Source organism: Lissotriton vulgaris, chromosome 11, assembly GCF_964263255.1.
Source record: "Lissotriton vulgaris chromosome 11, aLisVul1.2, whole genome shotgun sequence".
Lineage (NCBI taxonomy): Eukaryota > Metazoa > Chordata > Amphibia > Caudata > Salamandridae > Lissotriton > Lissotriton vulgaris.
This window is the reverse complement of record NC_141699.1, coordinates 1,084,445,378-1,084,472,930: the sequence shown is the minus strand read 5'-3', so window position 1 is coordinate 1,084,472,930 and position 27,553 is coordinate 1,084,445,378. Positions and strand designations below refer to the sequence as shown.

The 27,553-nt window shown below is 46.5% G+C and overlaps 1 protein-coding gene across 1 annotated transcript in view; it reads left to right on the top strand.

Annotated features, from left to right (window-relative positions):
• ARMC9 (armadillo repeat containing 9) overlaps positions 1 to 27,553 on the top strand; it is a 417,510-nt gene that overhangs the window by 25,134 nt on the left and 364,823 nt on the right. Inside the window, exons 6-8 of the mRNA XM_086944561.1 lie at positions 2,341 to 2,433; positions 3,795 to 3,819; positions 19,772 to 19,929. Of these exons, the coding sequence (XP_086800687.1) occupies positions 2,341 to 2,433; positions 3,795 to 3,819; positions 19,772 to 19,929 (276 nt within the window). The remainder of the gene's footprint in view (positions 1 to 2,340; positions 2,434 to 3,794; positions 3,820 to 19,771; positions 19,930 to 27,553) is intronic.

Sequence of the window (27,553 nt, the reverse complement as noted above, 5' to 3'; positions counted from 1 at the left end):
TATTGGGGTTATCTGTCTTTCATATTACCTCGGGCACTGAGAGTCCTCTGCATTTTAACCTCTCCTTGCGACCTACTTAAAGGCCATCCATATCTCTCTAGCCCTTGTTCCACCTTTGTCTGCATCATGTTGTTGAAGCCACCATCTAAGACAACAGTTTGCACCATTTATGGAAGAGATAACATTAGTTTGTAAAAGGAAAGCGTGGGACGGAATATGAGTTGTCTTGGCCACATGTAGTCATAGCAACTCAAAATGATCGACCCCTGCTAACTATGCCAAACAAGCTACTTGTGAGGCTTTATAGCCCAGCAGCACACCAACAGCAAATGCAGCAAAATGGACTGTATGAACGTGCTGCTGTACAGGCCGGTAATGTACACGTGGTACACTATCCTGCAGCAGCAGGGTCCCAAGTTGTTAGTTGGATCACAGATGAATAGATATTTGGAGACTGTTTCACTCTCTTCAGTAATGAGCCTCCATATGCATTTGAGGCATGATTACAAAGGGAGAAGGGGCTTAGAAGCTGTGCTTGTTGATCTTGAGAATGTTCGAAAAGGTAGAATGGTCCCCAAGACTTGGCTATTATATATGAGGAATAATTAAAAGGAGGAAGCATCACCAGCTCTCACTCTTGTGAGATATTCTTCAAAAGACTGAAGGCGACACTCGCAGATTTGATTTCAGGTATGTGTTAAATGTTCGTTCACCACAAGCGGCTTTTTGATGCTGGGACTCATTGTGTTTAAGGCATAATTAAAAGGCAAAATAGTCGCCAGACCTGGGGTATTGTGCCTGAAAGGTGTCTGAAATGACTGCTGTGTCCTCATGCATAGGCCTTTACCCATGGCATGTTGGAAAGTGTTGAAAGTTCTCCAAGCGTGAGCCGTTGTCGGAGCCACATTTGAAAGGGGGCGGGTGTCCAAACCCAGACTGTTGTCATAAGTATGGCTATCCGCGCGTGCAGTGATGTAGTTGCTATCGCTGGTTTTACAAAACAGAGCGGCAATGTCTAATTCGTAGTCTAAGCGAATGAATAGGAATATTATAGTTAAAGTATTTTTCAGTGCTTTCAACCAGTCCTTTCTTCAATGAGAAGTCAGATACTTGAATCCTTGCAGAAAAAAGCTTTATATTGTTTGTTTCCCTAATCATTAAAGTGAATTGACCGCCAACGCGTTTCGTTCCCGTAATGACGAGCTTCTCCAAGGCTCTAGACCAAAATGACATATTCAGTCATAAAATCAATAAATACAATTTAAAACAGAGAAAAGTAAGACTAATTATAAAAGTATAAATACATAATGCAAAGGACCCCAAAATGGACGCTATTACATGGGGGCAACTCCAGCACACAAATGCAAAGTACGTCAGGGCCAGGCAAACGTGATGCATACCCTGAATCACATTTCAGAATAATATCCACATACATTACAGACAAATAAACATGAGCCCATCCCCTTGTCCAAAACAAAGAAAAGGCAAGCAGCCATAAATGTCATATTCTTTATGAGGGAAGGGACCAATACTCCTGTTTTCGTCCTTTTTCGACTCACCTATTCGAGTTATAAATGTTCATTTAATGTAACTCTGTAAGGAAAAGCCTACCTTAATGAGTAGTAGCAGAGTGGATCCATACTAAAGTCAAGATAAGTTATGTAACAGAATCCACAAAACCTTCTGTATTGTTGTAGAATAAATATAAACAAATTATATACACTCTTCCCTATAGAAAATTGTAATCACTATTGGCTTCTCTTATATATTGGTGAGAACTCCACAGTTGAGCAGGAATATTCTGCAAAGGAGAGCACCATGTAGTAGTAAAGGACAAGAAGTACCATAAAAAAGTTTTCTCTCCAGATAAGTGAAACAAAATATATGAGTGATTTACAATGAACTTCTTGTATGCTCCAGAAAGACAAGTGTAGAGGAAGAGCAAAAGAAAAACACCACACATGTGCATAACCTCCCGCCTCAATACTATAGACAAGAAAGATTAGAACAAAATATTAGGAGGACTTCCAAAGTGAATAAGAGTGAAGCGGTTATCTAAGTTACAAATGTATAAGAAAACCTTTGTTTATGAACCTTTGTGTTGTTTTCACCCCTGCTCTCTGTTGCCTCTGTTTTGTAAAACTTCCGAGTGCTGTTTTAGGTTGTTGGACGACTGACCTGTGGAGGTGGGCAATATATACTAAACCATTTTGAATACTCCTTGGATAGTGCGGAATAGCAGGCCTTAGTTCTTATTGCTATGTGTATAGGTGCCATGGCTGATGCTGACGCTTTCATGAGAGTTTCAGTTTCAATATTGACTTTTTCTGTGTTCCTCAGGATTCTTGGGCCCCGGAGCTGCAGACAAGGCTGGAGAAGTTTCTGTCACAGACGCTTAAGGCTGGCAACACCCCAAGACTTCTTACAATATATGTATCCTTCAAACGTAGTAAAGCGCAGTAAAGAAAGCTGGGCTCATTATAGATGAATGCTTCATTGGAGACAGTCTTCTGGCTGCAAGTGTTTTATTGAGGCTCCGGATTTACACATAATTGATTATGGAAAGAAGGAACATGCACTGCCCTATTCTGCTCTATTTGATGGGAGTTTTCCAAATCCTGTTACTTCTTTGGTGCCTCCTTCCTGGGTTTCATTCTACCTGGAACAGCATTGGCTTTTGTCTTTAGTTCTGGTTCATTGATCTTATCCTTCTTCCTTGAAGGTTTTTGTTTTATGATGTAAGTGCTTTTCCTCTTGATTGTGACTATTTTCTGAGGCCACCCTTTAGGCCATGTTTTAGTTTAACTTTTAACATATGATGCCGAGTGGGTTCGCCCTTTTTTTGCCTTCTCTATAGGATGGGAAGGGATTCTTCCTCAGGACTGTAGTTCAATATTTCCAAATTGTAAGTTTGAGTTAACACAGTTTGGCTATTTTCGAGGAGCTGAATCCACTCTAAATGGATATTACCCAACAAGTTTTGCTCCTGACAATTGTCTTTACAGAGAATATAGAATACTTAAACTTTCCTTATAGATCACCTGGAAGTGAGTTTAAATTGACAATTTGAATATACTGAACTTTAGTCCTGAGGAAGCAACATCATTCTCAATGAAGGAGTCCTTTTTTCAACAAAAATACAACAATGTCAAATTTATTTTAATTCTTGAATCAGATATAAAAATGGATTGGACTGTCTAAAACAGTATTGAAGTGTCCCCCAACTACAGTCGTCAATGCTGAAGGTTGCATGCTTCCACTACTACCATCAAGTCATGGCTGTGTGCCTGCACATGCGCACTGGTGCGGTACAAATCCTGTCAGCCATTTTCATCGAATAGGATGCATGGCTAGGTTGGATGGAATGTAAGAATTGAGATGAGGTCTGGGACTCTGTTTGCGATTTATGATTGCAGGCCGGAAAGAGGGAATTTCAGGATTTGGGCTAACCAGGGAAAAAGGCATTCTTGCAAGCATCGCTAGTATCTGGGCTCAGTTTCATGTTTGTTGTGTTGAATGTTGACAAGCAGGCTGTTATGTGAAAGCTTTCGAACGATGAGTAGGACAGTGTGGTCTTGGGGTAGACGTGTGTTTCTGATGGGGGTATGGAGAGCGGTGGTAGGAACAGATAGGTGGCTATGGAGGGATTCCATTCGGGAGGGGGGTAACCATTGTGGCATTATTCTACCCCGGCGGGGGTGGAGCATCGCATGCCTTTTCTCTGGTAATGATACAGGCAGGCTGAACAGCCTCTCCTACTGAGAAGTTGCTTTCCTTAACTTTCTGCTCCCCAGAAGGAGAATGCACACAGCAACAAAGGTACGTGTTTTTAATCTGGTAGATATTGTTTTTTTCTTTGGATCCCAGCTGCTTCACACAGGAAAGCATAGGGACAATGTGTGAGATGTCATTGCTGCATGAGACTAGTGATGCAGGACTACAAGAAACTCAGACATGCTGATTGATAACGACTGACTCAAAGTTTTTGATTGCGAGGAGGCCGGCGAGAGGTTTGCCGCTTTATGTAAGCAGAGCTAGAATGAGACTGCACAAGTTTTCAAGGATGAGTCCATTGATAAAAGACATGTGTGGGATATTGTGGTTATTTAACAAGGCCACAATTGTAATTTTATGTCTCAGTATGAGGGGCATATCTAGATTGCTGTGTACAGTTGTAAAGGCCGCATTTCAATATTTTATGTAGATATGATGGTCACCTCTCACCATTTTGGATGCCACATTTAGAGCACTTTGTCCAGTTATGGAGGTCGCATGAGGAATATTGTGTCTAGTCATGAAAGACACATTTAGGCTACTGTGTCTAGCTATTAAATTTCACCTAGGATACTATGCTTTGTTTTGTATACCACATCTAGAGTACTGGGTCAAGTCACGGAGGCCATATCGAGATTACTGTGTCCAGTTATGTTTTTATTTAGTTTGTAGATGATGTGCATACGGCAGATCTAAATAGCTTCTAATTGCATAGGTATCAGTAAGTATACGTCGAGACGGTCAGTGAATATATAATGACTGGAGAATTATGCAGACCTGAGGGGCTTAGGTCGACACGCATACGTATGTCAAAAGAGAGGAACAGTGTAGGAAGGTGGCTACCTGACTATGGTTACCCCAGATTTTTTTGCCCTGTGTTTAGCTGGTTTTCGACTTAGTTGGCCTGGTTCCCTGCTAATCAGGGCCCCAGGCTATCTGCTCTCTCTGTAAAATGGATTCCATGTACCCTAGGTGCATAACTAGATTGGCTTGGGTCACCTTATCAGCCCCTGTACAGTCAGGGGTGTGGAAATTTTTCAAAAATCTACTTGGCTAGGGGACAAAATGTTACAAAGATCTACTTGTCCTGGGAAGGTAGCTGCTTGTCCCACCTACTCCATAAATCACTATGGTAGGTCTGCACAGAGAGACCCCGCACTGCAACCCGTGCAACATACTGTGCAATATATATTTCAAGGGAAAGTCCAATTATGCAGTGCATGGTCATGCACTCTTAAATGCAACTGTTGTTCTGGCTGACTGTACAGCATGTGTACAGATATGTCCGTGTGCGCTGCACCCAATTATCAACTATTTTGCATGTAACACATTTTCATATGTAGAGAAATAGTACCTAAAGGCAAAGGGCAGACTGCATTTCTTGAAGTGTTTTTGGTACAGTCCAGACTGTCGAAATTTGAACCTGTAGGACAGAAAGGTTTTCTCCATTATAGAGCTATCTCATAGCTGTCCAACTTCAAAAATCCTCAGATGTGATGAGCTGATAAACAATGTGGATGGGAAAAACTGCACTTCTTGGCAGAGGCTACGAATAGTTCATGGGGCAGCAAAATCACGTAGCAGATGCGCTCTGGTTCACTGAGGCAGTATCCAATACACAAGAGGCAGGTGTGATGTGATTATATTATTGTGCACTCACTGCTACATCTCCACATTCTTCTCCCACACAAAGACCATATGCAGCACTGGCAGTAGCTGTACAGGGTTGTCTATTGCAATTAGTAATGGCTTCATTAGAGTAAGCTTCCCTAACCTGAAGAGCTGCAGGTCAGCAATGGATGTTCGAGTTTGTCTCCTTCAGATGTATAGGACATGTAGCAGTCACGCAGCTGAAAAGCAAGCATTAGTTTCACAGGGAAGGAGTGTTAAGAAAAGACAGTAAATCTAGAAGTGGAGAGCTGAGCATCACTGTGACAGGGACTAGTGAGCAACTGCAATCACTCAACATTTCAGGTCACACCCATGCAGCAAGTCCTGAATACTGTATTCTGAGGGCAGTGTGAGTGCAGTGGTGGTAGCAGGCACAGTGTGCAAGGCTGGAGTGGGTCTGGGGGCAGGGTCAAAGCAGTGGCTAAAAAAACTAAATATTTTCTAACCTTTTGTGGTCTTTCACCTCCAGGTAACTACGTGTATAATACTGGATAGCTTTAATTGAAATGAAAACTATGTTGATCAGTGAGAAATGCAGTATGGGACATTACGAAACCTCAATTAGTTCATGCACCGACCTGACCATAAACATTTAGTACAGCATGCAAGAATCTGACAGACCATCCTAGACACAGGCACCCACATGTGCAGACTACACATGCATCCCTATGCACTGGTGGCAGTGCAAGTTTTGCTGCAGACTTCTGATGCTAGCCACAGGCAGCCGTCTTGTAGGCCACTGAACTCAAACTGTCAAAGAGCTGGGTCAGCCCTTGACTACCTGGGGTAGAGGTGGAGGCTGTGAGATGCCTGCACACTGGGTCTCTGCTGAAAGAGGTTCTGGTCACCGGAGGTGGAAGGGGCAGGTTCTGCTCACATTCAATGAAACAGCTCTGTATCCGTGGGGCCTGTCTTGTAGGATTTTAATGCCACCTAGTAGTGACACTGAACCAGTATCAATCTGGGTTTTGACCCTGAGAAACCCCCAAAATTTCTGTAGTCCGAATAAAAAAGAATGTGGAGAACAAGTTCAGACATCGAGAGGGATTTTGGCCCGTGCATGTGGTCAGAGACGTTAATAGGGGGTAGAACAGTCTACACATTCTTCATGTACCTCTAACGGAACCAAGACTTGAGGGCTCTTAGCCTAAATAGAGCTTGAGAAAATCTGATCATATCACAGACAAACTGTGACAATTTCTGAATACAGCCTCCATTACCGATAGAAGAACTGTTAAGGAGGTCAAAAGTCTGCTGCAGTGATATGTTTGTAACCTACGTGCCATAGATAGATACGAGTATGGTAGTTTGGTTGGCTTTTGAACCTGCTACCACATACAAGGTAAAGAGACACCTGCATCACCTCTGCTTCGATCCCAGTGGGTTAGATCAGCAGGCTGAGTTTTTCTTCAGTGATCTGTTTGCAAAATGCCTGCCTCAGGCTCCACAGCCAGTATGCTAGTTTGAAGGTTTGATGTGGAGAGACACAGATAGAGAGAGAAAGAGAGTGAGACACAGAGAGACTTACTACACGTGAGCGTGTATTAGTGCAAGGAAGTGTGGAGTTGTTGGTATCTTTATTGCATGTTCAGTAGTTGATATAGTCTAACTTAACTCCCTGGAGCAACAGGAAGGATTACAGAGAACATTTTTATAACAGCAGGAACACCCTAACTTGAGGTACTTTAGCAAAAACCGAATTGTGTGCGTGGAGTCTGTGAAGAGGTTGCAAGGACTAGTAGTTAGTCGGGCATTACTGGATGTGCAGTTCGTGTTGATATTTTTCAGTTAGTTTATGACAAACAGTCTGAGCAGTAGGGAGTGAGAGAGGGGTCGTTTTAGAGCAGAATAGAACTAAGGTGCGCAGGTTACAAGAGTGAAAGGAGTAAATTTCAACATGATAAAGTACCGGAATTCGGCTGCTGCGATAAGATTCGTGACTAGGAGCTCATGGACACGCTACTACAGAGTGCTGGGGTGTCTCTTCAAAACTCTGCATGCCTCCTGTGCAGCCAACATGCAGGAAATTCTGTGCCAGGTGAGTTTTAGGGGTAATTGGCCGATTTTCAATTCTATAAATTCCACCAGTTACGTCGTAGCTTGTAAATACACACAATAGTTACATCTAACGTTAGAGCACTAGCGGGAAATGCTTTTCTTGGTGGCCTCCTGGAAGAAAGCAGACAACTCGCAACATGTCATGTGCCAAAGAGGGAGGGTGCCAGGCGTCCTCTGATTGAACTGTTGTGGTTTGACCCATACAGTTAAAGTGCAAGTAATGAGGTGCGAGAAACATCTTAGGAGGGGCTTTGGGGAGAAAGAGACCGGGCCGAGGCGCTTGCAGCATGTGGCTGCATGAAGCACTCACAAACCAAGCAGTTATTTAACAATGTTGTTACACGGGCACACGCTCCTGAAAAATAGCAGGAAAGAGAGCGTGAAACATGGGCGCATGAAAGAAAAATAAGGCTAAGGAGAGAGAATGAGACAGACTTATACTGTTAACTCATGTCACATTGTGTGCAATGTGAGGCGCAAACTCTAGACCACCAATGAATGAGTGTCTGCAGTAATGATGGATTCGGGACACTGAAATTTCAACATCTCTTTGTCTTTACATATTATGTAACAGCACACAGCAGCTCACGGTTCACCGGCAAAAAGTAGACGACTTGGATCAGGCACTTTGCAGGTAACGGATAGCAGCTTCTGTCGCACTCTTATAAAGAAAATTAAAACAAATCATATATCCGCCCAACACTTTTAAAATCCACCAGCTTTCAAAGGCAATGCAGCGTAAAACAAACATTTTGCTCGTTTGCTCTAATGCTATCCTTTGGTTATACTGAGCGCGGGAATTTTAAATGTAATTACGCCCCAGTACAATTCTTTAACGCCACATGTAGTATAATATGCGTTGCTGCATTGGTGAGCTCCACTTAAAAATCAGTCCGCTCCAAACCCCAAGTTAGCGCTCTGTTTTCGCTTGTGGAATCTTAACTGGGCACTCCCGTCATGCTGTTATTTTGACTGCAATGCACCGAGCTCTCAGCAGGATGTTTGCATTGCCTCTTCCCTTCGCGAGCAACAAGGATAAAGTTAACTGTATTCCTAAACCCCTGATGCCGCAAGCTCACTTGGCATTAGCCTGGCAACATTAATGCCCCCCTGCCTCCTCACCCCAGTTCCAGGTCACACCACCATCAGCGAGATATTTGTGCAATCCTCTTCGGTTAAAATGGAGACAGGTTCTGCACGTCCACCCCATTGATCTTGAGGAAGCACGACACCCGATAGCTACGACTTCCGCTAATTGAGACTGAAGTTTCAGTTCCCCAGCCAATCACTGGCTAGAGCCCCGTCATGGGCTGCTAGCCAATCAGAGGCCTCAAAAGCGTCTGCAGCTCCCCGCCAGCCTTTCTGATTGGCTGTGAGCCCCAAAGTGTCCACAGCCTGTATAATGTACGCGATTTATAGTCTGCATGTCCGACGGGCAAAATAAACATTGCATCTTCTTGCCCTTGTTAAAAATCAACATGGTTCGGGCGTCGGGCGATATGATTTCCCCACCCCTGACAGTGCACTATAGGTGCCCAGGGCATAGGTGCATCCAAGGCCTACCCGGGGCTGCAGCATATCTTTTGCCACCCCTGGCTGGCTATCTAAATTGACACAACTGGCTGAACACTCAGCTGGGGCAAGTGGGTGTAATCACCCCTTGCTTAGATATAGTATACCTATATCTAAACCTATATCTGGACACATATATAACCTGTGAGCCACTCCTATGGAAGGCCTCATCAATCCTGGAGGCAGAGTGCGTGGTTTTATGTGAGATGGTGCTCTGGCATGAGCTGAGCCTGTCTGCAGCTGTCGGGAACAACTCCCTAAGCTGATCCGGGATAATGCCATACCATATACTCTTAAGCGCCTTATAATCCTCGCGGTTATATAGCAACTTTGGTTTGGCTTTATCAAAACATGTCGTGTAAGGTGTCATACGAATTGGAATACTACCCCCTCGCCAGTTCTGGCGACGGGGGTAGCATTCCACCCTTCTAGAGGGAGAAGACATGTTACTTTGCTGAAACGCGGTTGATTTAAAATGAGCCTCAGATCCACAAAATGGATGCCCCTGCCACAGACACGGGTCTGGCCTCCTGCTGCTGACCGAAACCCGGCAGAGGAGGCCTGGACAAAGAGTTTCCTGTCACAGGGCGGTGTCAAACCACCCCAGACAGGAGATAGTGGATTGGAGTAGGGAGGTTTCAAAGAAACCAGACACTGCCTGGGGAGCACAAGGCTGCCCCTTGCAGGATCCGGCCAAACCGGTTCTGGGGCCTCCCAGCCCCTGTCCCAGCGCGGCCAGGATCAAAGGAGAGGGGTGTAACCACCCCCTTCCTGGGTCCCACCCATAGGAGGGGACCTAGCAGGATGTCCAACCCCCTAGATTCGAATAAGAGGGGGAGCAGTCCCAACGGACTTGAGATCATCCTGAAGAAACATAAGAAACGAAATCTGGACCCTTCGACTTTCTACACGACGTGAGAAGACTGAAGAATCTCCCTTGTGGTCAAGGAGTGACCACCCTGTGCAAACAGGCACCATCCAGCCCTCGACCCTTGCTTTGTTGCAGTTCCCGCCGGAACTCGAGCGACAGAGATCGACGAGATCAAGCTTGCCTGCCTTCTACCTGCCCGATCCACAGTCCCTGCAGAGCTGAGACCCGTGGAGGCGACCGGAAGCGTGGGGCACGCCATCTTGAAAAGGCCACGAGACGCTGACCGTGCAGCCCACGAGTGACCCTCGAAGCTGTACACCGGGGTTTGAGAAGCCCCAGCCCCGAGCTCCACTTGCACCAAAGCTCACCCCTCCACACTCGACGAGTGCTGCGTGGGGCCCTTCTGCCTGTGTGTGCTCGACGCGTTGGCCCGGTCACTTGCCAGCTGGCTGGTGGCCCCTGTGCCGACGAAACTTGAAAACCGACTTGCTTTTCTGGTTGCTCCAGATCTGCACCAGCTCCGGTGAAAAGGAGCACCCACTCTGACCCTCCTGGTTCGAGTGATAAGCAATCTCCCGGTTCCGCGTGGATTGCTTTTGCCAAGTGCTGTTTGCTACAATCTTCAAGCCGACGGTGCTGACGGCGAGAGCCTACGTGGGACAGATCGTGACCTGCTCCTGGACGTCGCAGATGCCCCAGAGCCCACGTGACAGCGGAGAGAAGCCTATCGACAACCGCCTGATTGCGCCCGACATTGCCTGGTTCCGTCCTGGTTCCACCCTGGTCACTGCTGAGTGACCCAGACTCTGTCCCCTCTGCTTTCAGGTACTTTTCTACTTCGATCCACCCTTGGATCGCACCGGACACTTCTGCTTCACAGCGCCTGCAGCTGCAACAGCTCCAAGCACCAAGAACCTGCGTGACAGAACCCGACGCCACTTCGACCCTGTGCACCCACGGCCTGTGGGTGAGGTAACTTTGCAACGCCGGTGTCCTTACACTGGCACACACCTCTAGGGTCTGTGTCTGAAGTTTTGTGTTTCTAGGTTCAGCGGAAGTATCATTTAATTCACTTTAACTAACTTTTACGCACCATTGACTTTACATTGGTGCGCGCCGCACTTTCCGTGCTGCACCCGTATCCTGTGGGCTACTCCCGACTTCTTCATTGCTTGTCCTGACTGCTCCCAGCGAATCTCTAGGCCCTAGGCCTAACCATTGCTCGATAAGTGTTACTTATACCATTTTTTTAGTATATGGTCTGAGTGGCCCCCCGCCCTCAGCCATAATTGTGCCAACTTTATATGTTTAACAGTGCTTTTGATTTAACGCTTGTGCCCCTTTCCTCATAAAGAGTACTGGGGAGTAATTTAGAAATAAATACATATATTTTTACAATATATACTTGTGTGGTGTCCTTTCATTTGATTACAGGATTGTATGTGGTAAAACAGCTCGCTTAACACGACCTCTTAAGTTTAGCCTTTAGGCTGCTTAGTCCATGCTACCACTAGGATAGCTTGTCTAACAAGGTTGACTTACAACCAGACATCTTTGGGGTTTGTTTGGACTGATACCCAGCGGTTCCAGAATTGGAAACACTACATATCAGGCCAACTTCTCACATTGGTGTGCAGCGGTGCGGATTTGAGCTTGCTGTTTGTTTTACCATTGCAATCTTTATCAAATTGAAAGATCACATCAAGTACCTCTAGGTACATATAAATCAAAAGCTTAGCATATTAAGTTCTACTGAACTTAGTAGTTGTAGATTAAAGGGATTAGCACACCCTGACTACAACTCACTAGCAAGGTACAGTAGGAAACCACTTAGTGTAGGTAAGTGCACCACTTACACCTCACTAGCAGTCATGTCTGATACAGGTAGAGCCTCAGGCTCTGCTCCTGTAGAAGTTGATCCTATAGGGACAACATCCAGATATGACAACCTTAGCCACAAAGACCTGAGTGCCTTGTGCACAGCCAGGGGGCTAAAAAAGGGCAGAGGCCCTACCATTCCTTCCCTAATAGCTCTCCTAGAAAAGGATGACCTAGATAAGGTGAGTCAGGCTCCCTTAGAATCAGGTGAAGGGATAAACTCCCCTGAGAATGAGGATCTTCCAGATGATGATATAGTGGAGGAGGAAGAGGAAGAGGAAGGCTCTGATTTAGAAGAGCCTGAAGATCAGGATCAGAGGGGAAACCAGGTACAGGTTGCCAGCCTTAACCAGGCCAACTTGGACCTACATGGGAATGGGGGGGGCCAGCACCACCCCAGATCTCATAACCAAATTCTCCCAGGTAATAGGAGGGAGAGATCTCTATCAGGGGACTCTCACCTTTCTAGTGCCTCAAGAGAATCTCAAAGAGGAATGACTTCCTCCCAGAGAAAAGAGCATAGGGCCAGGATGAGGGCTGTCCAACTCCAAATAGAAAGGGAAGAGGTAGCCTTGGCTCAAGCTAAACTTGCTTTAGCAAGAGAGAGAAAATTGTGTGGCTTAGATGCCACTGGTGGCAGCAAAGTTCCTAAAGAGAAACCCAGGTCCTATGATAGTAGAAACCTGACAAAGATTGTGCCCCCCTATCAGGAAGGGGATGACATCCACAAATGGATGACTGCTCTGGAGAGAGCCTGCATGGTACAGCAGGTTCCTGAGGAACAGTGGGCAGCAATCTTATGGTACTCCTTTTCAGAGAAAGGGAGGGATAGGCTCCTCACTGTCAGACATGAGGATGCCAGCAATTACAAAGTCCTGAAGAGTGTTCTGATAGATGGGTTTGGCTTAACCACTGAACAGTACAGGTTAAAGTTCAGAGATACCCAGAAGACACAGACTCAGGACTGGACTGATTTTGTTGATTGTGCAACTAAGGCTCTGGAGGGTTGGCTGAATGGCAGCAAAGTACATGACTTCACAGGATTGTATAATTTGATTATGAGGGAGCAGATCCTTAGTAATTGTCAGAACCAGCTCTTACACCAGCACCTGGTGGACTCAGATTTGACCTCTCCCCAAGAATTGGGAAAGAGGGCAGATAAGTGGGTCAGAACCAGGATTAGGCCTAAGAATCAGGACAATAACCAGAAGAAGGAGTCTACCAAGCCTCAAGATAAGGGTGGGGATAAAGGTAAAGAAAACACTTCCCCAGGGCCCCAAAACTCCAAGAAGGGGGGTGGGTCCCAAGACACTTCTTCAACAGAGAAAAAGCCTTATTGCCATGCCTGTAAACAGGTTGGGCATTACAAAACAGACAGCTGTTGTCCCAAAAATGGCAATAAAGAAAACATACCTCCAAAGCCAGCTCCAACACCTCCTGTTACTGTCAGCAGTAATCCCCCAGGAAGTGGGAGCACACCCAGGAATCTGGGTGGGTTTACTTTTGGAGCCCAAGGGGACCCTGGCCTATCCAGGTCTCCATCCCCAAATGATCTTGTCTATGAGACTGGCATGGGGTTTGCCAACTTCTCTGTTTGCCCAAATACCTTGAGCAAATATAGACAGGAACCCATCATCAATGGTTTGAAAGTTGAAGCTTTTAGAGACACAGGGGCTAGCATCACCATGGTGGCTGACTGTATAGTCCCCTCTAAGCAACTTTTACCAGGTGCCACATACCAGGTAACAAACATTGATGGCATCCAAACAAATCATCCCATGGCAGTAGTAAGCCTCAGCTGGGGAGGTGTCACTGGCCCAAAGAGAGTGGCAGTGTCACCAAACTTGCCTGTAGACTGTCTACTGGGTAATGATTTGGAAATCTCAGCCTGGGCTGAGGTTGAACAGGAAATCCATTCTAGAATGGTAAATTCCAATGGAAAGGTTAGTGGGGCTGTACTGGCTATAGCCCCAATCCAAGATGTCCTCCCTGAAAAGGTTGGTAGGGCTGAGCAACTCTCTGCCCCATCTTTAACAGAAGCTCTTCCAAAGCAGAATAGCAAAGCTGTTATGATAACAGCAGAAACCCAAACTGAGTCTCCTCCTGAAAAGGTTGGTGGGGCTGTGATGGCCACAGTCCAAACTCAAACAGATATGTGTGTTGTGAAGCCTGAAATGATGGATCACTCCACCCAAACTGAGAGCATGGAGGAGGAAGAGAAATCTCCCCCTCACCAGACAGTAGGACAGGATCAGCCTCCTCAGGGAACTGATCTTACCCCTGATGAAGGAACTGCCCCAGAGGTTGTTAGGCCTGGCCTGACAGAGCCTCTGATGGCAGTGGACCCTTCTCAGGTGGGATCCAGTCTGGAGCAGGTAACCTGCCCCTCTCTACCTTGCCTCAGTCAGCCCAGGGCTGCAGAGGACAAGAAGGACAGTGAGACCCAGAGGGCCCCCTGTCAAATAAAGCACCCCCATCAACAGATTAGGGGCACCAAAACTAGTAGGCCTAGTAAGGTGAAAACTTTAAAAACTCCTGAGGGAGCCCCCTTAAAAACAGTTAGGGACCTCCCACAGATGGATTCTGTTGGGCACAGCCAAACCTGGGACCCAAAGGGCCCAAACCTGAACTGTCCCTCCAGCAAGCCAAACAGAGGGACCCAGCCTCCAGCTTTAGGTAGCCAGAGGTTGACCCTGAGAGCTCAGTGCAACTCAGTTGAAGAAAGAAAGGCACACATGGTGGAAGATAATTGGAGGAAGTTGAGCCCAAAAATAGTGGGGCCTCACTTCAATACTCCATATCCAAACCAGCCTTTAACTTTGCATAAACACACCCAAGGTAGTGATTCCCTATGGTGGAGACCCTCTAATACCCCTAGGGTGAGGGACTGCTTAGTGGACCATGAGACAGGGGGTACCCATGCTAGTGCAGGTACTTCCTTATATGGCCACTCAGGCAATATAGGCTTACCTGGCCAAGGATAGCCTTATCTCCTTTCGTTTGGGGGGGGGTTATGTAGGAAGGTGGCTACCTGACTATGGTTACCCCAGATTTTTTTGCCCTGTGTTTAGCTGGTTTTCGACTTAGTTGGCCTGGTTCCCTGCTAATCAGGGCCCCAGGCTATCTGCTCTCTCTGTAAAATGGATTCCATGTACCCTAGGTGCATAACTAGATTGGCTTGGGTCACCTTATCAGCCCCTGTACAGTGCACTATAGGTGCCCAGGGCATAGGTGCATCCAAGGCCTACCCGGGGCTGCAGCATATCTTTTGCCACCCCTGGCTGGCTATCTAAATTGACACAACTGGCTGAACACTCAGCTGGGGCAAGTGGGTGTAATCACCCCTTGCTTAGATATAGTATACCTATATCTAAACCTATATCTGGACACATATATAACCTGTGAGCCACTCCTATGGAAGGCCTCATCAATCCTGGAGGCAGAGTGCGTGGTTTTATGTGAGATGGTGCTCTGGCATGAGCTGAGCCTGTCTGCAGCTGTCGGGAACAACTCCCTAAGCTGATCCGGGATAATGCCATACCATATACTCTTAAGCGCCTTATAATCCTCGCGGTTATATAGCAACTTTGGTTTGGCTTTATCAAAACATGTCGTGTAAGGTGTCATACGAATTGGAATACTACCCCCTCGCCAGTTCTGGCGACGGGGGTAGCATTCCACCCTTCTAGAGGGAGAAGACATGTTACTTTGCTGAAACGCGGTTGATTTAAAATGAGCCTCAGATCCACAAAATGGATGCCCCTGCCACAGACACGGGTCTGGCCTCCTGCTGCTGACCGAAACCCGGCAGAGGAGGCCTGGACAAAGAGTTTCCTGTCACAGGGCGGTGTCAAACCACCCCAGACAGGAGATAGTGGATTGGAGTAGGGAGGTTTCAAAGAAACCAGACACTGCCTGGGGAGCACAAGGCTGCCCCTTGCAGGATCCGGCCAAACCGGTTCTGGGGCCTCCCAGCCCCTGTCCCAGCGCGGCCAGGATCAAAGGAGAGGGGTGTAACCACCCCCTTCCTGGGTCCCACCCATAGGAGGGGACCTAGCAGGATGTCCAACCCCCTAGATTCGAATAAGAGGGGGAGCAGTCCCAACGGACTTGAGATCATCCTGAAGAAACATAAGAAACGAAATCTGGACCCTTCGACTTTCTACACGACGTGAGAAGACTGAAGAATCTCCCTTGTGGTCAAGGAGTGACCACCCTGTGCAAACAGGCACCATCCAGCCCTCGACCCTTGCTTTGTTGCAGTTCCCGCCGGAACTCAAGCGACAGAGATCGACGAGATCAAGCTTGCCTGCCTTCTACCTGCCCGATCCACAGTCCCTGCAGAGCTGAGACCCGTGGAGGCGACCGGAAGCGTGGGGCACGCCATCTTGAAAAGGCCACGAGACGCTGACCGTGCAGCCCACGAGTGACCCTCGAAGCTGTACACCGGGGTTTGAGAAGCCCCAGCCCCGAGCTCCACTTGCACCAAAGCTCACCCCTCCACACTCGACGAGTGCTGCGTGGGGCCCTTCTGCCTGTGTGTGCTCGACGCGTTGGCCCGGTCACTTGCCAGCTGGCTGGTGGCCCCTGTGCCGACGAAACTTGAAAACCGACTTGCTTTTCTGGTTGCTCCAGATCTGCACCAGCTCCGGTGAAAAGGAGCACCCACTCTGACCCTCCTGGTTCGAGTGATAAGCAATCTCCCGGTTCCGCGTGGATTGCTTTTGCCAAGTGCTGTTTGCTACAATCTTCAAGCCGACGGTGCTGACGGCGAGAGCCTACGTGGGACAGATCGTGACCTGCTCCTGGACGTCGCAGATGCCCCAGAGCCCACGTGACAGCGGAGAGAAGCCTATCGACAACCGCCTGATTGCGCCCGACATTGCCTGGTTCCGTTTTGGTTCCACCCTGGTCACTGCTGAGTGACCCAGACTCTGTCCCCTCTGCTTTCAGGTACTTTTCTACTTCGATCCACCCTTGGATCGCACCGGACACTTCTGCTTCACAGCGCCTGCAGCTGCAACAGCTCCAAGCACCAAGAACCTGCGTGACAGAACCCGACGCCACTTCGACCCTGTGCACCCACGGCCTGTGGGTGAGGTAACTTTGCAACGCCGGTGTCCTTACACTGGCACACACCTCTAGGGTCTGTGTCTGAAGTTTTGTGTTTCTAGGTTCAGCGGAAGTATCATTTAATTCACTTTAACTAACTTTTACGCACCATTGACTTTACATTGGTGCGCGCCGCACTTTCCGTGCTGCACCCGTATCCTGTGGGCTACTCCCGACTTCTTCATTGCTTGTCCTGACTGCTCCCAGCGAATCTCTAGGCCCTAGGCCTAACCATTGCTCGATAAGTGTTACTTATACCATTTTTTTAGTATATGGTCTGAGTGGCCCCCCGCCCTCAGCCATAATTGTGCCAACTTTATATGTTTAACAGTGCTTTTGATTTAACGCTTGTGCCCCTTTCCTCATAAAGAGTACTGGGGAGTAATTTAGAAATAAATACATATATTTTTACAATATATACTTGTGTGGTGTCCTTTCATTTGATTACAGGATTGTATGTGGTAAAACAGCTCGCTTAACACGACCTCTTAAGTTTAGCCTTTAGGCTGCTTAGTCCATGCTACCACTAGGATAGCTTGTCTAACAAGGTTGACTTACAACCAGACATCTTTGGGGTTTGTTTGGACTGATACCCAGCGGTTCCAGAATTGGAAACACTACATATCAGGCCAACTTCTCACAAACAGTATAAAATCTGCACATTTAAGAGGAGGCTAATGGCAGAGTTTTCAGGTTAGGTAGAATAGATGGACCATGAGCCTCTATTTAAACCTTATCAAAGGTTGGGCATTGCACAAATCCATGGGGTGAGCTTTTGCAACAGCCTGGGACTGCTACCGCCAATCTTAAGTCCGTATCTTGAATTTTGTATATAGATCTGAAACCGGTATCCGGACTGTGGAGCCAAAATACGAAAGGTATGTGTGGAATACTGTATCAAGACTTGAAATCCAAATCTGGAAAATAGAGTTCAGTTATGAAATCTACTTCTGGTGCACTGAGTCCAGTTGTGAAGGCCGCATCCTGAAGATTGTGTTTCACTGTGAAGTCCTCGCCTGCAGTCGCCTGCCCAGTTATAAACAACATTTACCCAGGAACGAACGGGCAAATTGGGGACAGTAAACGGACAGTTGACCATTTAAACCCAGAGCCCTATGAGGATATCATTAATTTGAATTTGAATACATTGGTGGAATGGAGAGCGTTTAGGTCCTTAAAGGGATGCATTATTTCAGTCTTTGAAGTATTTATATAGCTTGAATCCATGCAGGGGCAGTAGGCCGGTTTTACAGAGGATTGCGAGTTTATCCTGTGTACAGTTAAGACGTGGAATTCTCTCCCGGCTGACATAAAAAAAAGCCCAACACTGCTATCCTTATGAAGATCACTAAAAACATGGCTCTTTGCCAACTAAAATTATGCTCCCACTCTCTCTCTCTGGCAACCTTCCGGCCCCTTTGGCTCTAGCGCCTAGACGCCCTTGGGCATTCGTGTGCTATATACATTTTCAAATCAAATCAGATGAGAGAAGCAGAGCAGAAGAGATGAGGAAATGAAGCACTATGGTAAAAACCTTCTTTGGTCTGGATGGTCGTAGAGATGATGTTTGAGGTGCCTTTGGCAGCCACTGGAAGGCTAAAGATATGTTTGATGTTTTAGGAACATGCAAGAGGTGAAAAAATAGTTTATTCCTGAACTTGGATTTTTTTCTCTTCAAAGTCTTTCAGCGCAGCGCAGAGCAGAGCAGAGAAAGGCTACTGGTTCCTCTAGATATTTCAGCCTCATCTCGTTAGTGGACAGCTTGTGACTGGTGTATAGTTTTGTCTCTCAGATTGTAAATGTGAGGCGAACACCCAGTGACTGCCAGTGGCCTAATGTCCGGAGGGAGTGATCTATATCATAGCCCCAGAGATTACAGGAACCACACAAATAATTATGCAAAGTTTGTGAGAATGGACATGCTGTAAACAGGTGAGACTCCTGCACTGTACGTGGCAGCACTGTGAGCAACTGCTGAGATGCCAGTAAAACTGAGATGGATAATTCTAGTGATGCGAGATTCCCTCGCACTGTAGGTGTTAACATTGTAACTAACTGGTGAAATGCAGACAAAGTATGAGATTAGAGAGGCTGGAGACACGAGACTCCCTCGCACTGTATGTGGCAGCATAACGACTACCTGATGAGATGCCAGAGAAGTGTGAGAGTGTAGAGGCAGGGGATGTGAGACTCCCTCGCACTGTATGTGGCAGCATAGCGACTGCCTGATGAGATGCTGGTAAAGTGTGAGATTGGAGAGGCTAACGATCCATGAGACTCCCTGGCTCTGTGTGTGGTAGAGTGACTAGCTGGTGTGATTCCAGGAGCTGTGAGATTGGAGGGGCAGGAGAGGAGTCTCCCTGGCACTGTATGTAGTGGTATAGTTTCTAGCAGGTGAGATTCCAGAAGGTGTGAGATTTGAGAGGTTGCAGATGACTCCCTGGCTCTGTGTGTGGTGGTTTTGAAGCTAATGGGTGGGATGCAGCAATGTTTGAGATTGGTTATGCTTCTGATATGTGAGTCTCCTTAGCACTGTATGTGGCGGTAGAGTAACTAGCTGGTGAGATACCAGGAGCTGTGAGATTGGAGAGGGAGGAGAGGAGACTCCCTGGCACTGTACATGGTGGTAGTGATTAGCAGGTGAGATGCCTTTGACTAGCTGCTGAGATGCCAGGAGTTAGATTGGAGAGGAGACTCTCTGGCACTTTATGTGGTGGGTTTGAGGCTAATCGGTGGGATGCAGCAATGCTTGAGATCAGTAATGCTGGTGATATGTGAGTGTCCCAGGCAGACCTACCCAGTGCTTCTAATGATGCTCTACTTTGCTCTTCGTAGAGCTCCTCCAGCACCTGCAGCAGCAGCTCTCGGAGGTCGATCACCGCGCAATCACCTACATGAAGCGCTTCAACAAGCTGCAGGCTGACTACCACAACCTCATCGGGGTCACTGCCGAGCTCGTCGATTCCCTGGAGGCCACAGTCAATGGCAAGATGGTAAGGAGACGCAGCATTTGCAACACTCACAGCAGACGTGGGTCATGAAAAGTCCATACAGAACTCTCACTACACAAAGTGTGGGGAAGTGGAGGCAGGCAATATTCATAATAATCCGTACCACTATAGCCGTTTTGGAAATAAATATACTCTGCATCAGGAATGGGAACCTGTGTGCCCAACAGCTCCTCCAAGACCTTGTAGATAAGCTCTCTTCCCTGCTTGACTTGGAGAGGTATAGCACACTGGCACCTTCTTGGCTGCAGGCACCCTAGGAAGCCTGCCATGACTCTCTTCAGAATTTGAAGTCATTTTTGGCCATTTGATGTTCTCTCTGAGCATGGGAGGTTTTGTTTGGGTGTTTATGCCTTCCCTGGACATTTAAAGCCCTCCCATGGCATTTAAAGCCCTCCCATGGCATTTAAAGCCCTCCCTTGGTATTTGAATTCCTCCCTGGATATTTGAGCCCTCCCTGGGCATTTGAAGTCCTCCCTGGATATTTGACTCTTTGCCTAGGCTTTAGTGACTGCATCTAGTCATTTGGGCAGTGCCTGGGCCTGGGCATTTAAGAGAGTGCCAGAGCACATATTTGTTCCCAAATAAACAGTGGCTTTGCCTGGGGCCACGATAGTCGTAGTTTTACATTTCAACAGCTGTAAACTCCCAACTCAAATTCGATATACAATGTTATCCTCGAGCACAGGATGTGACTGTACCTGGGGAGCTGATGGATATGATCCTGACAAATCATGGTCAGTCGAGCATCATCAAAAAAAATCTTTTTCACATTTTTTTTTGGGTGAATTAAATTTGCCCTCTCTATGTTGCACTCTTTGTCTGGAAATGGCATGAGTCTCATTGTGAATTTTAGTGAATCTGGCTGGTGGCTGTGCGAGTTGTCCTGCTTGAGAGCGCTTGTTGTGACCTGTAGGCCATCCTGTCATGCCTTCAGCAGGGTGCTGCAGTAAGCTGAACCCTGCACTGATGTCATCCTTCCTTTATCCTCTCTTCCCTTAGGCTGGTAACCCTCTTTAGTCCTTTGATTTTACTCTAGGGGCGTCTTCTAGCCCCACTGAGGTGTAACGAGGGCCTATAGCAATATTAAGCGACGGCAACTCCTCCTAATCTCTCTCCCTCGTTTTAAGAGGAAGTCTCTTTCCTGCACGTGCTGTGTGTCCTAGTGAACCACAAATTTAGGAAAGGGTATTGAAACGCGAGACGACCCAGGGGTAAGCAATAGTCGAACACCAGAAAAGGATTAGCTTTAGCAAAGCCAGTAGGTTTTGCTTTGGCAGGCCTACAATGTATTTATTTATTTATTTGCAAGCATATGCAATAGACTCTAAAATGATAAAAGTAAAAGCATATGCAATAGACTCTAAAATGATAAAAGTAAAAGCATATGCAATAGACTCTAAAATGATAAAAGTAAAAGCATATGCAATAGATTCTAAAATTATAAAAGTAAAAGCATATGCAATAGATTCTAAAATTATAAAAGTAAAAGCATATGCAATAGAGTCTAAAATTATAAAAGTAAAAGCATATGCAATAGATTCTAAAATTATAAAAGTAAAAGCATATGCAATAGAGTCTAAAATTATAAAAGTAAAAGCATATGCATTAGACTCTAAAAGTAAAAATGCTAGGGACTAAAGCTTGTTTTAAAAAAAGTAAATAAAATCATTACAAAAAATACATTTTAAAAATCATGAAATGAAAGCAGAGATTGCCTTTCCACCCCTAGCACTATAGTTTACTACGGTTTAAGCGAATGTGCACATGCGCAAGAACAAAGTGCTGTGACTCACAGTGAAGGGAACCAATGACCTGCATGGGCTGACCCATTGCCTCATGCGGTAGGCTGAAGTGTGCGGAAGCAAAGTGTGACTAGCACTTGAACAGTCCAATAGATGAAGAGGACATGAATTATTATTATTATTATGTTTTAATGTGGCTGTTGAGACCTCTCAGTAACCGCATACTATAGTTGTCTCTAGGCCTGACCTAAAAAGGACCGGTTGATCACAAACAGTCCAGTCGGTTGCCTTTAGTAGTCTCCTACATTGTTGATATCCTTTCAGACAGGCTCATCCCAGGACCGCTGCCTCGTCTTATCATTCGCCCAGGTGACAGGTCTGCTGATGTGTATTCTTAGGCATGGGCGAATATATCAGGAAATCCTTTTTCTGATGGTTGTCAATTATAATCTTTTCCTACATAACCCCTGACGGAGGGAGGTCCTGAAATGCATTGGGTGTTTGTGAATAAATCGTGACTTGTGGAAACATTTTTCTCCTGTGTTATGTGGAGAAACGTAAATGAAGAGGCAAATGAGTAAAATAAATTGAAGGTAACAAAGGATAAAACTGAAGAATAGAATGGAGTAAATATGGACTACTAGTTGAACATGAATTTGATTTATTGGATTCATTTGTAAGATGGCTGTGCAGCTTGAATGGAGTCTTAATTGGCTTCCCCATGTTTGGTCTAATAATTGCAGCGCAATTGGGCAATGCGCGGAGCAAGCGTGCACTCCGAGAAAAGGATAAATTGGCGAAATTTAAATATGGAGCAAAAGAAAAATGAAGAATATAGGTGTGCATCTCACCACCATTGTCTTTGATATGAGTATTACTTATTCTGTCATTTTGTTTATACAGATTAACACTGTTTGGGCAAATTTCACCTGCTGTTTACTAGTTTAACTCCCAAATCCAGTAGTCACCAGCCAACCTTTGTGAACTGTCTTCCAGAGCAGGGCGGCGTGTCTCTCTGCATTTATAGTAACTTTTGATCCATTTGAGATCGAAACAATTTTTTGCTGAGATCTGCAGATTATGCAGATGATGATGGATTATGTGGCAAACACAACAACTCCATAATTATGCGGAAAATTCTGATTCCGCAAAGTCGCATAGGGCCAGTGGCCATTCTTATGAATGTTATTGGCGCTGCCTGCCTGGCAAGCTTTCTCATTCTCCAAAGAACTCCCAGTGACAACACTGGCTTGACCTTCCACAAGCACCCCTCCCGATAAATTGAGATTTAGAAGCCAAGTCTGAAATCTCTATTTCCTCTGTGATCCGGCTGCTTCCAGGCAGCAAGAGCAGTGTCAGGGCGAGGCAGGGACCTCAGCTCCATCTCCTTTAACCTCTTGCTACTACAGGTGTCCATGCAGTAACTGCTGGCAGACCATATTTCATCTTTGTGTATCCACAGCAGTAGCAAGAACACAGTCTGCTTTAGGGGGTTCAAGACGCCTGTGTAATGTCGTTGGGCTCTAGGCCCACATGCTCAGATAAAGGACGACACTGACACTAGTCAGGTGGTGCATAACTGGCCACGGGCACATGCGCTCTGGCCCTTTTATTAACAGGGTCACCTGACCGGTGATGACTGTGATGGATGGGTGTGGGGTGGATGTAGACAATGCCCCTAGCGAGGGGCTGTTATATGACTTTGGACACGTCATATAGCTGCCCCTCCCTAGGGGCATTGTCTACATCCACCCCACACCCATCCATCACATTTCTCCCAAAATTCAAAAGAAAAAAAGTCCAACCTGTGGAAACAAAACAACGATAAATTGGATACCAACAGGACATTTCCGCTCACATTCCTAATTTAACCTGAGTGCTTCAGGACCCGATCGCTGGCCCAGAGACGTCGGAGACCTTCCGGCTGCACGCTGGCTGGAGTCATGTCCATTGTGTGGAGCTGACCCCCTCTGTTGATGCTCTAGATAATTTGTGGTTAGTGTCAACAGTTCAAAAACATGGTGCGTCAGGAGCATTGTCAGAGTGCACAGCGTAGCATCCATCTTGACGCGCGCTTTGCTGATATTGCTTGGCTTGTTAAACACATCTGAACCTGTTGAGGTCCCCGCTGCAAAGTCTTGCTACCTCCTGTAAATCCGTCAGTGGGGTTGTGCCAAGCCCATCTCTCGCGCCTGTGGAGGCCCCTTGGATGGGTTTCCACAGTACTGTGTTTGGTCTGCTCTGGGGCTGGTTACGTGCCGCATCTGAGCCACTGCAAGACTGCCGAGAAGCCACAGCCTAGTTGCTCGTGGAACTGCAGAGGTAGATGGGTCTTGGTCAAGACTCGGGTGCAGGCAGGGTGAGCAAGTAATCTCTGGTTGACTGACTGGTCCGAGTGTCACTGGTGCTTCATGTCTGTAGTTCTGATAGCGGTGTTGGACTCCACTTGAGGTGTTCGATGCTCCAATGATGGTAGAGATGAGACTAAGACCGGGCTGGCATCCTGGGGTTGAAAGTCGTGTGGCGAACCTCTCTGGTCTGGAGCGATAAATTGCCTTGATAATGGAAGGCATTCTTTCTGGGGTCATCAAGCAGCTTGGATTGATGGTGGCTAGGTGCATACATTTTTTCTTTGTGGAAGCATCTGCATCTTTTTGCCTCGATTTTTTTGGGTTGCTGAGCAGTCGGTGACTGTGTCTGGACAGATACGCTGGGAAGCATGGGGCAGAGAATTGGTTCGCACATGCTTGCAGCTTACTTTTGGTTCTCCCACAGTGATGTTGCCAAGTCATCCTCATTTCACCTCTGTGGCTTGCTGCTTGTGTCTAGATGTGTTCCGTCAACAACTCGAGTCATCTTGAGCGTGCCTTTCAGGCGCCTGAGTCTCTTGATCTTCCCTCCTGGGCTTGGTTGATCCACAGGTTGTTTCCCAGTGTGGCCAAGCAGGTCACACTTACACTTCCTCCTTCTCTTTCTCCTTGGTACTTCGGCATGCACCTTCTTTCTAATGAGGCAGTTGAGACTTCTTGTTGCAAGTCTCTTTTTCTGGGTGCAGCAGCATGCACCATCTTTGGGACAGGCCAGCAGGGCCTCTCAGTGGTCGACAGTCTCTGGAGTATGAGGGTGAGAGTCTCTTTACCAACTGGGCCTCTCAGTGGTCGACTGCCTCCGTGGTCCGGCCACCATCCTCAGGTATTGGGCTCCGGCTTGGTGGTGATCCGGGCAGTCGCTGATCTGGTTCTCCTCTTCTTCTTCTTGAGTGCAGTGTGGCGTCTGGCCATGGGTCTCGTGTTCCCGCTTCAGGGACCTTCTTGGTGCTCCTTCTCTGGGGTGTTCCCTCTTCCGGGACCCCCTTCCGTTGGTAGTAGGGAGCAGTGGATGTGTTCCCTTTCTCTGGGTGAGGCTCAGACGTGAGTCCCATGCTCTCCACACCACTTGAGTCAAGCTATCCTGGCTGAAGACTGCTGATAGCCAGAAACCGGTCCTAGGATGCTTGATTCCGGTCCAGGAAAGACATGGCCTGGCAGTTCGGGCTGGACTGTTCCCATGAGGCACAGGGTCAAGGCTGATTTGCATATGGCCATGTCTGACCTGGGGTGGTGTGGAGTGCAAAAAAACCTTAGATTTGGGCCCAGATCTCTGTACTGGGGTGAATGTATGACATTGTTCTGCATTCTGTCCATTAACTGTGGTTTTTGCATTTGTCACCCCGAGTGGGATGGGTATGCTCAGACGTGAGTCCCATGCTCTCCACACCACTGGAGTCAAGCTATCCTGGCTGAAGACAGCTGATAGCCAGAAACCGGTCCTAGGATGCTTGATTCCGGTCCAGGAAAGACATTGCTTGGCAGTTCGGGCTGGACTGTTAGTAAGGCAGCGTGAACGTGCAGCAGCAGAACCAAGCCGCTTAGTTCTTGTACCTGCAGTCCGAGTAGAAGTGATTCCCGCCATTTTCAGAGACAACTCACGGCCCAAGGTACCAACTACAAAGGGAATTGCTGCAGTCACTGCCCAATGTTAGACCTGTCGAATGTTACAAGCAGTAAAGAACTTCAGTTACTTCTTTTTTGCTGAACTCCACAGAATGTTGAAGTGTTACAACAGCTTTTTATGTCACCATAATATCTGGTATACAGTGTACATGCCAGATTCGCCATCAGAGTACCTTACAAAACAAAATATGTGGAATAAAGTACCCCTACATTTATTAGATGGCCAGCCAAAGTCACCTTGGTGTTCTGCGACCTTATGGTGGAACCATGTCGGCAGCGACTGTCCCTTGTAAAGTCACAGCAGCTCAAGGTGACTTGCGTTATCCTTACAATATACCGCGGGCAGAGTTTACTTTCTATAATATTTAGAACTTCTAAATTTAGGGCTGGTGCTACTGGGGTTGACAATTTAATAGGACACTCAAACTGAAAACTCCCTAAAGGAAGCCACTACTGGATTAGACACGATTCATTTTCTTGAGAAGCAAAAATTCAAAACGCATGCTTGTCAATGCAAGGACTATTGTAAAAAAATAGACTTCACATGCACAACTTAAACACAGGCATGCACCTAGGCTGACCGTTCCTAACCAGTATATTTTGTAAAGTGCCTGGACCCAAAGTTTGGGTCAGACCTCTCGGCCGGTGCTATAGATCGTTGGGTTGTCGAATACCAAGCTTGCCTAGTCTTGATTCCACCTCATGCTTCATTCTTCTACCACCAGATACTCTCTGCCTCTTTATCTCACTCTTACCGGTTCCTTTTTCATAGAAATTGGGTTTCTGATTGGCAGAGGTATGTACCATTTCCAAGCAGCGTAAGTCAGATATGCACCCTAAATTAACCTGGGCTCACCCTCTGGTAGCTTGGCACAGAGAAGTCCTTGCTTAAGTTAACAGGGAATGTGTGAAGTATTTACACAACTCTTCAAACAGTAAAACAGTGAAAACGCCACACAAAAAGATACCACACCTGGTTAGAAACATAGCACTTAATTTAATGAACAAAACTGGACCAAAACGACAAAAATCCAATTAGTTGAACTGGAGTTAGGAATTTTTTTTTAATTTTTTTTTTATTTCAAATCCTTTTTATTTTCAAATCAGAAATAAAAAGTACAAGACAATACAATAAGGATCAAAGAAGCATAAAAGATATTACAAATGATTCATCATGTACAAAGGACTGATTATGCAAGAAAAAAGAGAAAATAGTGAGTGAATCATTGACTCATTAGCGTCAAAAGCATTAAAAGCATAAAGAGACTTCTGGGACTATCTAGTGGCACTTGACTGCATCAGTTCCAAAAGTTAAGGCTGACCGCAATAGAGTGCGCGTTGGATACAGGGATCAACCTTGTCCTTCTGAAAAAGTATCTAGGTTGTAGGATGCGTCAACGTCAAGATATGGGGTCTATGGAGGTGATGCATTGGTTCCGATCCTTAGGATACGTAAGCGATGCGTTGTCGTCCAGCCCTGCAGTCGAAGATGCATCGTAGTCGAGCCGCACTGCATGTAGAAGAAGCGGCATTGCGTCCCGCAGCCGGCAATGCGATGCCCTCGGAGCAGGTGAGACGTTGGGGCTGAAGGAGATGCTTAGTTTCCGACCTGCGCAACTCTGGTGATTCATGGATTTTGATCAATCATATCAGAAACAAGCATTGGAAATGCAATAGGTCTCGCATTAGGAAAGTTTGAGCAATTGGTATTGTAAATGACACTTTTTTTATTTATGTGTTGGTTTTGAAAATAGCAAAAGTAATAGCTTTGTCAGTTACAATGTCAATAGTTTTAACTTTCACAAATGTGACACCTATAGCATTTGTAATGCAATGTGTGTTGTGTTTACGTGACTTAGATGTATTGATATT